The sequence below is a fragment of the Chionomys nivalis genome, chromosome 8 (assembly GCF_950005125.1).
Source record: "Chionomys nivalis chromosome 8, mChiNiv1.1, whole genome shotgun sequence".
In the NCBI taxonomy this organism is placed as follows: Eukaryota; Metazoa; Chordata; class Mammalia; order Rodentia; family Cricetidae; genus Chionomys; species Chionomys nivalis.
In genome coordinates, this window is record NC_080093.1 from 49916644 (window position 1) to 49931860 (window position 15217).

Here is a 15217-nt window from a genome sequence, read left to right on the forward strand (position 1 = left end):
TCTGTAAGGGAACAGATTAGTTCTCTGACCCCGGAAATGCCTCTGTGACCTAAAATGACCCACAGAATATATTTTCTGCTTGAACACTTTCTATGTGAACTAATAGTTTCTATTTGTTCTATTTTCTGTTAACAGTTTTTCTTTTTTTTTTTTTTTTGAATTGAGGGTTTTTATTATGTTTTATATGGGGATGGGTGTCTTGCATGTGTGTGTCTGTTTCCCACATATCTTGCCTGGTGGCTGCAGAAGCCAGAAGAGGGGTTGATCTACTGGAACTGGAGTTACAGATGATTGTGAGCTGCCACATTGTTGCTGAGGATGGAAACCCTGGTTCTAAGGAAGAGTAGATAATGCTTGGTACTGCTGAGCAAGTTCTCAGCTCCCCCCAAAGAGAGTTCATTAAAAGATATTTTAAATGTAGATCTTAAGCAAAGTTAAGAGACACTCAGAAAGCAAAATGTACACAACTCAGAGTTGCTTGAATTACGGTTTTTAAAATTTAAATTACATATATATGTCTACAAGAGCTAGTTCCAGGACAGGCTCCAAAGCTGCAGAGAAACCCTGTCTTGAAAAAACAAAAGTTCAGAGAAGTTAAGATAAATTTATCTTTAGCTTTAACCCACCTGGTCTATTTTTCCATATATATACATCTATATTTTATACATATGTATACTCAAGGATATACTTAGTATCATAAAAAACAAACACAAAGGGGCTGGAAAGATGGCTCAGTGGTTAAGAGCATTGCCTGCTCTTCCAAAGGTCCCGAGTTCAATTCCCAGCAACCACATGGTGGCTCACAACCATCTGTAATGAGGTCTGGTGCCCTCTTCTGGGCTGCAGGCATACACACAGGTAGAATACTGTGTACGTAATAAATAAAAAAACAAACACGAAGAACAGACAGATGAGAGTTGGGCAACAAGAGGTTCTATATAGCATACCTGAGGCTAATATATACCTCTTATAATGACCACACCCCCACCAACCATCTACCAATCCACAACAGAAAAAAATCCCTCAGAAAACGAGGAAGGCTCTAAGGTAGAAGTCCCATTAGCTCACAACAGAAATCAGCACACAAGCACTATAGGAGTTGGCAACAGGGCTGAAGGGTTCTACTGTGGGATGGCCAGATGGCCAGCAGAGGGAAGACTAAGCTGTGAGCCCAGTCTTCAGCAGGAATCAGCAGGCTGGGTTAGTGCTAGCAGTGTACAGCCAGAAGCAAAAGCGTCCCAAGAGGCAGTTTGCAATTTGCCGAGTGCCTGGACCAGTGAAGGGTCTTCTAGCTAAAGTAACAGGAGACCTACTCTAAAATGAGTACATGAAGGGAAGCTGCTGTGAGCAAAGGAATGAGGATGCTACAACAGCCAAGGACAGGGGCTCATACCCGTAATCCCAGCTCTTGGAGATTGAGGCAGGACAGCCATTGAGTGGGTGAGCCCAAGCTACACAGTGATTCCCAAGCAAGCCTGGGTTACAGAAACCATCTCAAGAAAAGACTATAGGAAAATTAATAGCCTCAGGAGATTAGCATAACTCTGAAAATCAAGGACATGGTAAGGACAGAGGTACCCTGACCAGGCACGTTTGGAGATGACAGGTGGCTGAGGTGAAGAGAGGTGCACGGGCTGTCATTCACACGGCAGCAGACAGTAAGCAGTGCTACAGTAAGGGTAACTAGGAACGAAGGGAAGCAGCTCACAAGGCACCATGGGATTTGTCCTGAGCCGTGCTTAAGAGGCCCTGGGCCACAACCTTAAGTACTGGATCACTACTGAGTGTAAGCAGGTAATGACTGCTGTTAGTTAAGGAGGCACAGCACAGGGTGAGGTACCCAGTTCCCAGAGAGGTGCTGTGAACAAGTCACACGGTGCAGATTCCAGCCAAATCCCAGTTCCTTCCCATTCTACCCACAGGTGACCAAGGCCTCCACCGAGAAAGAGGGCTTCACCAAGAGCTTCTCTAACACAGAGCCACTCGGACACCAGTGTTGTCATTACCCACCAGGGGTTTAATTCTTCTACGTCAGTTCAGAAAGGGGCCATGCCCTGTCCCCATCCAAAAGAAAAGGCTTGCAGGGCAGCCTGGGAATGTCCAAACCCAGATAAGCCAAGGGGGTAGTCCCTGAGCAAGTAGAGAAGCGAGTCCTAGGCTCAGGCTGCCTCCTCTTCCTCCTCCTCATCACTCTCCTCCTCACTCTCATGATACTGTCTGTGATTGGTGTTGACAAAGAGGTCAGAATCATCTTCAGAACTGCACTCTTCTCCTGACAGCTGTGGCTCAGCGGGGAGTTCTGGCTGACTCTGTCTGTGTGAGCAAAAGACACAGTAAGCAACATCTGGGAAAACCAGACCTATGACCCAGAGTTTCTGAAAATCAGGACCAGCATCTCAAACTGTCAGGAACCGATACGGTTCGAAAAATCTAAGAGCCCAAAACGCTGATGTGGTAGCACATGCCTGGGATGTAGGAAGTTGAGGACGATGAGTCTGAGAGCTACATAATAAACAAGGAAACAGGAGGAGCTTCTAGAAGAAAAGCGAACAGGGAAACCCACTAAGGATTACCTCCTACTCACCCCATCACTGGTTTCAGTAAGGAAGCAAAAACTAACTCTGCTAGCATCAGAGACGCAGGGAGCCCCCATTTCCAACAGCTGACGTGCTAAGTCAGCGGTCCACAACTTCCCAGTGCTCTGACCCTTTCACACAGTTCCGCATGCTGTGACGATCCAAATCACAAAATTACTTCATAACTGTAATGTTCCTTTTATGGGTCATAATGTAAATTTTTTTTTTTTTTTTTTTTTTTTTTTGGTTTTTCGAGACAGGGTTTCTCTGTGGTTTTGGAGCCTGTCCTGGAACTAGCTCTGTAGACCAGGCTGGTCTCGAACTCACAGAGATCCGCCTGCCTCTGCCTCCCGAGTGCTGGGATTAAAGGCGTGCGCCACCACCGCCCGGCTCAATGTAAATGTTTTATATGCAGGATATCTGTTATGTGACTCCCAAAGGGGCTGAAACCTCCCGGTGCGAACTGATACACTCAGCATTGCCTTCCTTACTCTACATAATCCTCTTAGATCAACTCGTTTTTTTTTTTTAAGAAAAGGTTTTATGTAGCTCAGGCTGGCTTTTGGACCTGTTACATGTAGACCATGCTGGTTCAAACTCCTGCTTCCACCTTATGATTGCCAGAATTACAGGCATGTACTAGCATACCCAGTTAGGAATCTGTCTGAAGATATTAAACAACGCACCTGAGGACACTTGCCTAGTAAGTCAACCTGTAACGTGGAGCATGAGACTGTCAAGCCACACTCACAGCTACCCACTATGTATGCTCAAGTACTCAACAGGAGAAAAGCAGGACCATCTTTCTCCTTCAGGCACCAAGGTGTGAACTTGCACTTTTTGTCTTCCCTGGGCTGGGGCTTGCTCCTCACCTGTTCATATTGCTTTGTTTCTCAGCTACCTCAGAGAAGGCTTCAGGCCTGTGAGAAGAGAAGAGTCAGGTCAGAACACAAAGAGAGACTCTCAGCAAACAAACATCTGTTTCCAAATGTCCCTCTTGGGAAGGCATAACCTCACCCCGTCCCTGCCCCATTCCTTAGCAAGGAGGCCACTGTCCCCAGAACCCAAGATTACCCTACCAGTGCCCCTCCTTCTGCAGAGAGCGCACGTGCTTCTTGCAGAGCACAAAAGAAATCTCAGCCTTCACTTTTTCTCCCTCTTCAATAGGGTCAACTATGAGGAAGTCCCCTGTAGGCGACAAAGACAAAGCCATTCCTGCATGAGGGAGAAAATCAGAAGCCAAGCATGGCCCTGTACTGTGGGGGGTGCTTCTAACCTCTCTCGATTGATTAGAAAATCAAGAGCCGAGGCTTGGCCCTGTACTGCAGAGGGATATGGCTTCTAACCTCTCTTGATCCAGATGTTCTTGCGGTATTTGGAGGGCATGCTCACCAGGAAGCGCTGCCCTTCAGCTGTCTCTACCTCATGCAGATTGTTCCCAGGAGTCCTGAGGACCTGCTCCAGGAAAGACCAAGACTTAGGCGTGTCATCAGTTAGAGCAAGCACACACTGCCCTGCACCGAGCCCTCCCACACACAGCTCCAGCCCACTCACCTTTACTATCTGCTGCTGGTCCGAGGGAACCACGTGCTCCCCCAGCACCTCCCGCACCACATGCTTTCTCTTGGTGGCCTGAGACATGCTGGGCTCTGTCCAGGGCAGCTAGGGGGCCGAGATGGTCAGCTCTTCTTCCTGAGTTATTCTGATGGCACACTTAGAAGCCAGGACTGCTTTCAAGAGAAGCAGCCTTATACGAGAAAGCACCTCCTTCGCCTGTTAAAAACATGAGCTTTAAACAGTACTGGACAACCTGCTCTTGCAGAGAATCCACATGCGGTTCCCAGCAATCACACAGGCTTACAACTGCCCCGACTCCAGCTCCAGAGGATCCAACGCTCTCTTTTGGAGACATACATGCAGGTAAAAACACTGATACACATTTTTAAAAAAAAGTCAAAAAAACAAAACACAAGCTTTAGCCAGATGCTGGTGTACACTGTTATTACTAGCACTTGGTAGGTAGAGGCAGGCAGACAACTGTTGAGTTCGAGGTCAGCCTGGTCTACATATGGAGATCGTGTCTCAAAAAGAGCAAACATGACCCAGCATCCACAACAGCTGATTCACAACCCATTCTAACTCTAATTCTAGGGGAATCCAATGCCCTTTTCTGGCCTCCAAGGGCACTTGGAGTAGCCACACACACACAGCAAATCTTAACAAAACCACGAAACACGTTTTATAGTCTCAGTTGGGAGGTGGGGGTGGCTCAGGCCTTTAACCTCAGTCCAGTCTTGTTGTTTTGAGACATGGTTTCTCTGTGAAACACTCCCGGCTGTCTTTTTTTTTTTTTTTTTTTTTTTTGGTTTTTCGAGACAGGGTTTCTCTGTGGTTTTGGATCCTGTCCTGGAACTAGCTCTTGTAGACCAGGCTGGTCTCGAACTCCCAGAGATCCGCCTGCCTCTGCCTCCCAAGTGCTGGGATTAAAGGCGTGCGCCACTACCGCCCGGCTCAAACTTTTAATCTCAAAACTCTAATCCCAACCCATGGAGGCGGAGGCAAGCGGATCTCTAACACTCCGCGGAACAGACGGACGCGGCGACCATCGCAGCACTCACCCGCTCGGCGTTACACAAGCTCGCTCGGTTTTCCAGGGTGACGCTGGAAGCAGCTAGTCCACGGCTCACTTCAAGCCTCGCTCGACGGAAGCAGAGGGACGCGACTTGCAGGTGGTCACGACGGGGCGCCGGTCTGGACTCCGGGCCTCAGACTTTGGATGTTCCTTAGCTTCCGTCAGGAGGCTGGAGGTAGCCCGGACTCCGAGGAACCCGCGAGAATTGCACTTCCGGGGGCTTTCAGCAGCCCTCCGGATGCCTCGCCCCTTCGCTGTCCGTTCCTTTAACTCGTCCCTCGAGCTAGTCAGGCAAACCTAAGTCTTTGTGTTCCAGTTGCCGGGCAGGAAACAGATGGTAGTAGTCTCCTAGGCCTCACCAGGTGGGAAGAGCGGCCGGAGAAACAAGACCGCAGAAAGCAGCGCGGCTTCCTGTGAGGGACCGGAAAACAGCGACTCCTGTGGGCACCGCGCTTAGCGGTTGCGCCTCAACTCTATGGTGGTGGGTGGCTAGACGCGCCCAATTTGGGTTTTTTTGGAAGGCGGCTCATAAGACGACCCGGAAGCGGAAGTCGAAGAACGTTCTAGTAGCTTGAGGTATCGGCGGGAGCGGCCGAGAAGCGCGAGCAGCCGTTACCAGAGCCGGAGCCGCCGGTGAGCGTGAGCGGCGAGGCAGGGCTCCGGGCTCCGAGCGGAGGGGGCGCGCCGCGGCGGGAGGGCGAGGGGCACTCATGGCCGTGGCGCGCCGTTGCAGCGGAGCCGCCCGGCCCTGCGGGAGAGGCGGTGCGCGGGGCGGTGGCGCGTGGAGGAGGCGGGGCGGCGCGCTCGGGGCGGGGCCTGCGGCCCGGCGGAGCGGTGCGCGGCGCTAGCTGGCCTCTGGAGGGCGGCGCGGTCCGCGAGACCCCGCGTTTGCAATTCCTACCACGTGGTCGCGGTCGCAGCGGGGTCGGCGTCTGCCTAGCCAAGGTCACCGAGAGGGACAGCGTCGGGGCAGGCCCTGGCCGCTGTGTCTTTACGGTGCCCTGCGTGCGCCACCTGTTAGTGCAAGCTGGTCCTCTCCACCGGGTCAGTACCCAAACCGAAAGGTGGAGATTCCGCAATAGCGGGGGAAGGACTTCCCTGGCCCTCTGTTCGCTCAGGTGTGAAATAAGGGGAATCGAGGAAGCAGCCACAATAGCTGACCTAGGAGATTGCCCTTGGGAGTTGTGGACTTCAGCCCTAACCTACTTTTTTTTGTTGTTTTTTTTTTTTTGTTGTTGTTGTTTTTTGGGATTCCCAGGTTAAACCTGATCAAGATGACAACTTCCCAAAAGCACCGAGACTTCGTGGCAGAGCCCATGGGGGAAAAGCCAGTGGGGAGCCTGGCCGGGATTGGTGAAGTCCTGGGCAAGAAGCTGGAGGAAAGGGGCTTTGATAAGGTGTGGCATGGCCACTAACGCCAGGGAGGGGTCCGAGTGAAAGTTGGCAACAGGTGTTTCCAAGCAAAAAAATTGGGAGTGAGGAAAGTAGGGTTATGGGGAGGACACGGACAGTAGTAGATAATTTGAAATGGTTTGGGGGCATCTGGGAGACAAGGTCATTTTAGTGGTTAGGTTTTTTGTTGTTTTGAGACAGGGCTTCTACCTCACAAGTGCTGGGGTTAAAGGTGTACCCCACTGTGTCCCATCCTTTTGGGTGTTTTCAGTGCCACAAAAGTGGAACTAGGTGTAGTGGGTCCTGGTTCTGACCCCAGCACTTGGGAGGTTGAGACAAGAGCATTGAGTTTAATGCTAGTCTAGGCAGCAAAGCAAGAACTCTGTCTTAAAAATGGCCTTGCCTTACCAAGGACTCACCAGCTGGCCTTGCCTACCTTGAGAGATCTGGCCCCTTTGGGTGTTGTTTTTAGCCCGCGAGGCATTTAGCTGTGTGCCCTCCTGTCTTGCAGGCTTATGTGGTTCTTGGCCAGTTTCTGGTGCTAAAGAAAGACGAAGACCTCTTCCGAGAATGGCTGAAAGACACGTGTGGTGCCAATGCCAAGCAGTCCCGGGACTGCTTTGGGTGCCTTCGAGAATGGTGCGATGCCTTCTTGTAGTGCACTCTGGGGGCTCCTCAGTCCCCCCAGCCACAGAATCTAGTCTCCAGAGTCGGCAGCTGGGTGGGGCTGCTCCCTGTCCCCATGAAGGAAAAGATTGCTGTTATCACAGTCACCTCCTTTGTACTCCGGGGTCTTTTGGGAGTTCTCTTCCCCACAGCCTTTCATCTGTTTTGGAATTCTTGCCCTTGCATGCCTTGCCCCTCCTCCCCCTGCAGGTCGATGGCAACAGCTACCAGCTTTCCTGAATGGATTTCTGGCTCCTTTCTCCTTCCCTTCACCATCTGTTGGATGCCCTTTGGCTCCCTTTTTTTTTTTTTTTTTTTTTTTGGCAAAAATAGTCACTCTCCTTATAAATATTTCTAGATTAATAAAGTCAGTGGCCTTCCTAGTTGGTCTTCTGTGTTGGAAAGCAGGTGGACTGGGAGTTGTGTCTTCCCCAGGGTTGAACACATCTACCTCACTTCTTATCAGTGCAGACCGAAACTGGTGGCTTCCCTTTCCCCTCCCAAGAGGGAGCCACCCTAGCCATGTGGGCCTTGGGCAGGTGCCCTAGGTGTCCCAATTCCTAAATAATGTGGGAGAGACAGTGGGTTGATTTCTTCCTGGGAGCCAGGTAGGCTGTAGGCTTCCAGATGTCAACAGTTGGTCAGGCAGCACCTGGTGGAAAAGTCAGTAGGAGTCAAAGTTACACAGGAAGAGGGTGGGTAGGATGTAGGTAAGAGGTCTCCGCCTCTGGGAAGAGCGGGTGGACGCTTGCTGTTTGTCCAGCCACCACAGCAATGAAATTGTCAACCTGAGAACTAAATTCCAGTTCCGCTGCTGTCAGGCTCGTGAACAGCCTGAAACCGACGTCTTTGTAAGCATGTTTAAATTATTTCATTTTGGAGAGATGAAGAGATTTGGGGCTCAGAAAAGCAAATTTGCCCATGAACTTGCTGCAAGAAAATAGCCACTTGAACTCAGATTGTAATTTGGTAGACTGTTCTATGTCATGTAACCAATGATCTCTGAGGCTCAGCTGCCTCATATGGGTGAGGGCTGTGGGGACCAGGTACCGTTCTGCTTACACTCACTCCTGCTTGGTGTTCTTTCCACCAACAGAAAGTGTCCCTGATGGGGGGGGGTTCTGCCTCAGAGTGAAGCGTCAGGCTTTGTTGACTCCCCGTGGGAAGCCTTGCCCTTTCTGAGGAGTGCAGGGAAAGGTGGAGAGGGAGTGGGAACGGGGATAACTATGTAAAATGAGAAAAAAATTGTATTTAAAAATTCTTAATAAAAGAAAAAATGTAAAAAAAAAAATCCCTGAGCAGTGACTTGATAGTGCAAATGCAGCTCATCTGAGCCCTAACCCCCCAGGAGAGCGAGGGTGACGGCACAAGATGAGAAAATCTTCATGATCTCATGGTGAAGAGAATATTAATAAGGTGGTCTCTGTAAATACTAGAAAGTTAATCTGAAACTTGAATAAAGAGGTGGGCACAGAGTGAGTGAGAGTATTTTTAATAACATACCAGAGCTGCTGTCAGAATGTCTGGGATTGGTAGAGTATGGTGGTGCACACTTCTATAATTAAGACTGGGAGGTGTGAGGATCTGAAGTTCAAGGTCATCCTTGCCTACAGAACAAGTTCCAGGCTAGTCTAGGGTCCATGAGATTCTATCTCCTAAAGAAAGCGGTCTGTGGAGATGGCTCGGAGTAAAACTTGCTCAAGTTCAAATCCATAGCACCCACATAAAAACGGGCATGGCTGCACATACCCGTAACACCATCATCATTGTTGCAGAACAGGGGATCCAAGGAGTCCTCTAGCCTGTCTGACTGACAGCTCAATTCTCAGCAGGTGAAGTGGAGAACGATAGAGGAGGATGCCTGACCTCTGGCCTCCACATGCATAGACAAAGGCATCACCCCCCACCACACACACAAGGAAAAGGGGAACACGGGCTGGGGATGTAGCTTTGTGGTAGAATACCTAGCATTCATGAGGCCCTGGACTCAATCCCTGGTATTGCAAGAAGAGGATAGCATAGTATGGAACTTGGTTGAAAATCTGAAAGGGAGGATTTTAAAACTATCTGGAAAGGGTTCACTTTCATCAGAAATCAGAAAAATAAGTACCATTAACACCTAGCTGATTGGCAAAAATCTAAGTCAGACAATACCAAGTGTTGAGCAGATGGAGCAACAGGAACTGATCCCTAGTTGGTGGGAGTAAATTGCTATGAGCACTGTGGAAAAGCAGCTGAGTGTTATTTTGCAAAACTGACACACCCGGTGAGCCATCGATTCCATTCTTAGGACCGTGCCTGTAAGACTCCTGAGTACCTGTACCAGAACTTCAAGAAATGCCCACAGCTGCCTAGTCTGTGAGACCCTGCAGTGTAGGCTGGTGGGTCCCAGTGTGAGCATAAGTTCTTGGAACTGGATGGCAGGGAAAGTGAACCAGAGCAGTAGTTCAGAATCTCAGTGTGGGACATTAGACACAAAACCATGTGTCTGCCATGCTTTGGTAGTGCACGCCTTAATCCCAGCACTCAAGAGGCAGAGGCAGGCAGATCTATGTGAGTGCAAGGCTAGCTTGGTCTATAGAGCAAGTCTCAGGACAGACAGGACTATACCCTATCTTTTTTTTGGGGGGGGGCGGGTGTTGTGAGAGCAGCCTCGAACTCACAGAGATCCACTTGTTTCTGCCTCCCGAGTGCTGGGATTAAAGGTATGCACTACCACTGCCTGACTGAGAACCCTTAAAAAAGCAAACAGCCAAAGCAAAACAAACAAAAAACCAAACCAAACCAAAAAAACACAACAAAAGCAAAAGAGCACCAAAAAACCCATGTTGTTCTATTATTAGGATTTCTGTGTTTGCATCTTGCTGTGTAGTCTTGGCTAGCCTGGTCCTCACTGTGTAGCCCAAGATGGTCTTAAGCTCACAGCATTTCTGCCTTAGCCTCCTGAATGCCAGGAGTGCAGTCCTACACCCTGACCTGCTTCCGTTCACGATCAGAAGCAAATTCTTGCTTAGGAATTCTATGTAGATGGTAAGACTAGAAAGAACACCAAGGAACTGCTTATTGCAAAAAATTAGTGATGGCCTTAGGAGTATGGCGCTGCTGTAGCGCTTGCTCAGCACACACAAGACCCTGGATTTAACCCTGGTTCAAAGGGTTCGTCAGCAGGAAAGAGGGAGGAAAGCCAAAGCAATAATAGCCATTGTCTTTGGAGAAAACAGTTCAGTGATAACGGAGGGCCTTGCAAATAGGGGGCATTCTCATTTTCTGATCTCTGAGGTGATAAAATTGTCTGTAGTTATTGAATTGAACAGGTTTTTAGGTGTAACTAAATGATAGAACTATCACTTACCTAGCGTGTGTTAAATTAAACGAGCCTCTGTGTCAGGTGCCCTGTCCTGTGTATTGATGATATTTTAGAGCTATAGGAGAAAAGCAAACAAAAACGACATCCCAAGGAGTAGCAGGTGTGACAGGCATGCCTGTAATCTGAACATCTGAGAGTCAGAAACGGGGCTTGAGAGTTCGAGATGCACCTGGGCTCCATAGTCAGTCCCATAAAACAGTAACACAAGACAAACCATGAAATGAAAACACAATCTGAGGCTTGACCAATCAGGTGTTCTGACATGGATATGGGTGAGAGCTCGCTCAAAGCTGGGTCAGGGCAAAGTATCCAACCCACCCTGGAATGGGTCTCAGGTACCCTCAGCAGGCAGCTACACTTCTACTTCCTATTGTGACCCTGTCTCAAAAGAAAAATAATTTTTTTCATAAAATATCTTTCCAAAATCATATGATTGTCAAAATCTATGACCAAAACTTGCCTATATTTTAAAGACTGAATCCAGCCTTGAGTCAAATACCTCACCTCTCCTTGCCAGGAGGGTAGGGAGCCAGAAGGTACAGTGGGTGCCTTTCATCACCCCTGTTTCAGAAAGATGAGCATCGGTGCCTCAGCTTCCCACAGGGGCCAAGCCTCTGCTCCCTCTGCAGCTCCCTACAGGAACTCCCCTTACTACACTTGACTGGGAGTGGGAAAAGCTAAAGGGAGAGACGTGGACAACCAGGCTGGACTCCCAAGTACCCCTGACCTAACCTGCCTTGTTGCCAGCTGGTGGTGGCATCAAGCACTGACTCTGGACACGAGCGAGCGCACAACAATGAAAGAAGGCTTGACTGTATGCACGTGTAACCTACTCCAGGGTGACTGCAGGACCCGTGGGAGCAAGCATGGTGGAGGAGACACTTCAGGTCATGGGCTTCTTTTTCCTCCTTCCCCTTCCCTCTCTCCTCCTCCTCCTCTTCTTTGAGACAGGGTTTCTCTGTGTAGCCCTGACTGTCCTGGAACTTGCTCTGTGAACCAGGCTGGGCCTGACTTTAGAGAGTCACAAGATTCTGAAGGCTAGACAGCCCCACCCGGCCCAGCGCTGCTTCTTGCATTGCTTTATTCTGTGTGCTTCATTCACCCCGACCCTCACTCTGCTCCCAGTGACTCCTAGGACCCCACAGCTGACAGGGTACCCATGTCACCCCTGGCAGTCTGCTGTCCTGGCCCCAGCAGTACTGAACATAGGGTTCAGGCCTATGATATGGACCCTCAACTATTCTAGAATCTCACACAGAGAGGGACCACCCTCAAGCACTTCTAAGCAGAGCCACAGACTCCCTCCATGTAGTGGGCCCTTCATATGTGTTGAGACTAAATAGACACAGTCACAGAGGGACGACGATGCTCTAAGACTGCCCGGGCATTGGGTATCTGTGAGAACTCTGAAGGGAACCAGTACCTGATAATCTCAGCATGCAGGGGTACACCTGGTCCCGTGATGAACCCAGTGGGTCTAGGACACTGAAGTCCACAAACACTCCTGTGCTTGCTGACAGCTTGAGGTGACTGCCTGTCCTTCAGAATCACAGGAGCCCAGGCAGGGTGCTGGGGCTGTGAGAGGAATGTCCTAGCAGTCAAACACAGAAGGAAATACTGAGACAGCATTGAGAAAATGAAGAGAAGTAGTATGGTTCCTTTCACACAAAGTTAAGAAGTTAAATCTTGCTTAGTGATCCAAACATGTATGATAAAACTCAATAAAAAGCAAGATGATGCATATTGCAGAGTCAATAGCAACGTCAGGTATAGCAGCACATGCCTGAAATCCCAGCATGCAAGAAGCAGGTGCAGGGGACGGGCAGAGAGTACCAGGTTAGCATGGCTACATATGGAGACAATGTTCAAACAAAACAAAAAGTCAATATTGAAGAAAAATCCATTATTATTATTTTTGGAAGTAGAAAGGAGGAAAAAGGCATAGGCTAGGGACTGATCTTCTCATGTCTTCCCTTTCTGTGCCTGTGTGGATAAGTTTCCATGTTACTGTGCGTGAACATTTCTGGGAAGGCCAGAGATCAATGTGGTGTGTCATCCTCAATCACTCTCCAACGTAGCTTTTGAAACAAGGTCTCTTACTGAATTCAGAGACCACTGGTTCTCTTAGACCAGTGGTTCTCAACTCGAGGGTCATGACCCCTTTCACAGGGTCACCTAAGACAATTGGGAAATTCAGATCTTTACATTATAATTCATAGTAGTATCAAAATTACAGTTATGGGATAGCAATGAAAGTAATTTTATGGTTGGAGGTCACTGCAACATGAGGAACTGTATTAAAGGGTCACAGCATTAGGAAGGTTGAGAACCACTGCGTTAGGCTGTCTGGCCAGCAAGGCCCTGGGCTCCTCTTGTCCCTGTGTCATTACATGTGACTTTTTTGTTTGTTTGTTTGATTTGTTTTGTTTCGAGACGGGGTTTCTCTGTATAGCATCTCTGGCTGTCCTGGAACTTGTTCTGTAGACCAGGCTGACCTTAAACTCACAGAGATCTGCCAGCCTCTCCTCCCAAGTGCTAGGATTAAGACATTTATTTATTTATTTATTTATTTATTTATTTATTTATTCATTCATTCATTCATTATTCATTCATTCATTTATTTAGATGGTTGTGAGCCACCATGTGGTTGCTGGGAATTGAAACGGGGTCCTGTAAAAGTCAGTACTCTTAAAGGTTGGCCAGCCGGGCGGTGGTGGCGCACGCCTTTAATCCCAGCACTCGGGAGGCAGAGGCAGGCAGATTTCTGTGAGTTTGAGACCAGCCTGGTCTACAAGAGCTAGTTCCAGGACAGGAACCAAAACCACAGAGAAACCCTGTCTCGAAAAAAAACCCAAAAACCAAAAAAAAAAAAAAAAAAAAGTTGGCCATCTCTCCAGCTCTTTTTCCTTCTCTCCTCTCCTCTCCCCTCCTCTCCTCTTCCCTGCCCTCCCCTGCCCTCCCCTCCCCTCCACTCCCCTCTTCTCCCCTCCCTTTTCGTCCCTTCCCTTCCTTTCCCTTTCTTTCCCTTCTCTTCTGCCCTCCTTTTTCCTCCCCTCCCTTTTCTCTTCTGTTCTCTTCCCTTGCCCTCCCTCTTCTTTGGACTCAGAGGACTCATGAGCCCAGGCTAGCCTCACATTCGCTTTGTAGCTGAGAATGACCTTGAACTTCTGATCTTCTACCTCCAGTGTGTGGGGATTACAGGTGTGCTGTAAAACACCTGCTGTAGCAGCTCCATTTCTTGGCCTGAAGTCTAGGAATCTGTGTTGAATCTGTAATTGTTTGTCAAGAGAAACGTATGTTTTATGCCATTGTCATGGAACAACAGAAGTATAAAGAGAAACTATGGAGAAACAGAGCAGGAACACTTGTCCTGCATGGAGGTGAGGCTCAGTGAAGCAGGCAGTGTGTGCAGCTCATCCTGGAGGGTGGCCATAGCCAGACCAGCTGTGGCTACAGGATCACCCCACGCCCTATCCCCCACCCTCCAGTCCCCAGCCACCTGGTGTCCAAACTGGTGGTATGAGCTTCTCTGGGCTTTCATTTACGTGGCTGCCATTTCCTTCACAGTTCAGGTATCAGCTGAGGCTGGGACAGACACACCATGCTGGTACCCAACAGCTGAAGAGGTCCTCTAATCTTTTAGAACATCAACTCAGGGGGAAAAAACTGTAGCTTTGGCTTCCACTTGGAAAAGAAATTCAGAAGGAACCAGTATGAAGTAGATTTGGAGTTTAGTAAAAATAAAAAGGCACTCAGGGAAAGAATAAGGTGTAATGGCAACTCTCAGTCACAGCTTATTCAGTGACTTTTATAAACTGGGTGGTTGTGCCTTTAATCCCAGCACTCGGGAGGCAGAAGCAGGCGGATCTCTGTGAGTTTGAAGCCAGACTGGTCTATAGAGTGAGTTCCAGGACAGCCAGAGCTGTTACACAGAGAAACCCTATCCCAAAAAAACAAACAAAAATTTTTAAAGAAGATTTATTTTTATTTATGTTTCTGTGCCACACGTTATGTGGGTATCCTGAGAGGCTAGAAGAGTGCTTCAGAACCCCTGGAGCTGGAGTTACAGGAATTGGGGAGCTGCCTGTTGTGGGTGCTCAAGGAAAGGATAAGACACACCTAAATGTTGAGTAGGGGCTTTGTTTGGCTTTTGTTTTTTGTTCATTTTTATTTTATGTATGAGTGTTTTGTCTGCATGTCTGTGTGCTACATGAATGCCTGGTGTTTGCATATGGCCTTGGGGGGCTGGTCAGATAGTTCAGCAGCTAAGAGCATTGGTTTCTCTTCCCTAGCACCCATGTGTGTCTTATAACCATCTGTAACTCCAGTCTCAGGTGATCCGGTGCCTTCTTCTGGCCTCTGAGGTCACTGGACACACACATGTGGTGTGCAGACAACATAGTCTTGAGAAATAGCTCCGTTCAGCAGCTCAGGCTCCTTTTGCTGGTCCTCACTAAGTGCCCTCCTGTGGGTAGAGCAGGCTGGTGCCGCAGTTGAACCTGAAGGCCTTTCCCTCCGCTTTCCTTTTTTTCTCCTGATTGTTTTCCTTCACCATTTTCAGGAAGCTGCCTTCGTAATCCTCAA

General features: G+C 48.8%; 2 protein-coding genes across 2 annotated transcripts; one reads left to right on the forward strand and one right to left on the reverse strand.

Moving 5' to 3' along the window:
• Nucleotides 1-1996: 1996 nt before the first annotated feature.
• Eif1ad (eukaryotic translation initiation factor 1A domain containing) lies at nucleotides 1997-5659 on the reverse strand. The gene is made up of 6 exons (XM_057778880.1): nucleotides 5195-5659; nucleotides 4131-4349; nucleotides 3923-4031; nucleotides 3656-3764; nucleotides 3449-3496; nucleotides 1997-2313 (listed from the first exon to the last, which is right to left on the reverse strand). The coding sequence occupies exons 2-6, from the start codon at nucleotides 4215-4217 to the stop codon at nucleotides 2160-2162; spliced, it is 507 nt and encodes a 168-aa protein (XP_057634863.1). The 5' UTR covers nucleotides 4218-4349; nucleotides 5195-5659; the 3' UTR covers nucleotides 1997-2159.
• Nucleotides 5660-5709: 50 nt separating this feature from the next.
• Banf1 (BAF nuclear assembly factor 1) lies at nucleotides 5710-7421 on the forward strand. The gene is made up of 3 exons (XM_057778881.1): nucleotides 5710-5841; nucleotides 6467-6605; nucleotides 7112-7421. Exons 2-3 carry the CDS (start codon nucleotides 6483-6485, stop codon nucleotides 7256-7258), a joined length of 270 nt encoding a protein of 89 aa, XP_057634864.1. The 5' UTR covers nucleotides 5710-5841; nucleotides 6467-6482; the 3' UTR covers nucleotides 7259-7421.
• The last annotated feature ends 7796 nt before the right edge of the window (nucleotides 7422-15217 follow it).

Coding starts and splice junctions, on each gene's coding strand:
- Eif1ad (XM_057778880.1), bottom strand. CDS start 4,217: ATGTCTCAGGCCACCAAGAGAAAGCATGTGGTGCGGGAGGTGCTGGGG. Junction 3,765..3,922: donor GAACATCTGGATCAAGAGAG/GTTAGAAGCCAT, acceptor TGTCGCCTACAG/GGGACTTCCTCATAGTTGAC. Junction 3,497..3,655: donor CTGCAGAAGGAGGGGCACTG/GTAGGGTAATCT, acceptor CTCTTCTCACAG/GCCTGAAGCCTTCTCTGAGG.
- Banf1 (XM_057778881.1), top strand. CDS start 6,483: ATGACAACTTCCCAAAAGCACCGAGACTTCGTGGCAGAGCCCATGGGG. Junction 6,606..7,111: donor AGGAAAGGGGCTTTGATAAG/GTGTGGCATGGC, acceptor CCTGTCTTGCAG/GCTTATGTGGTTCTTGGCCA.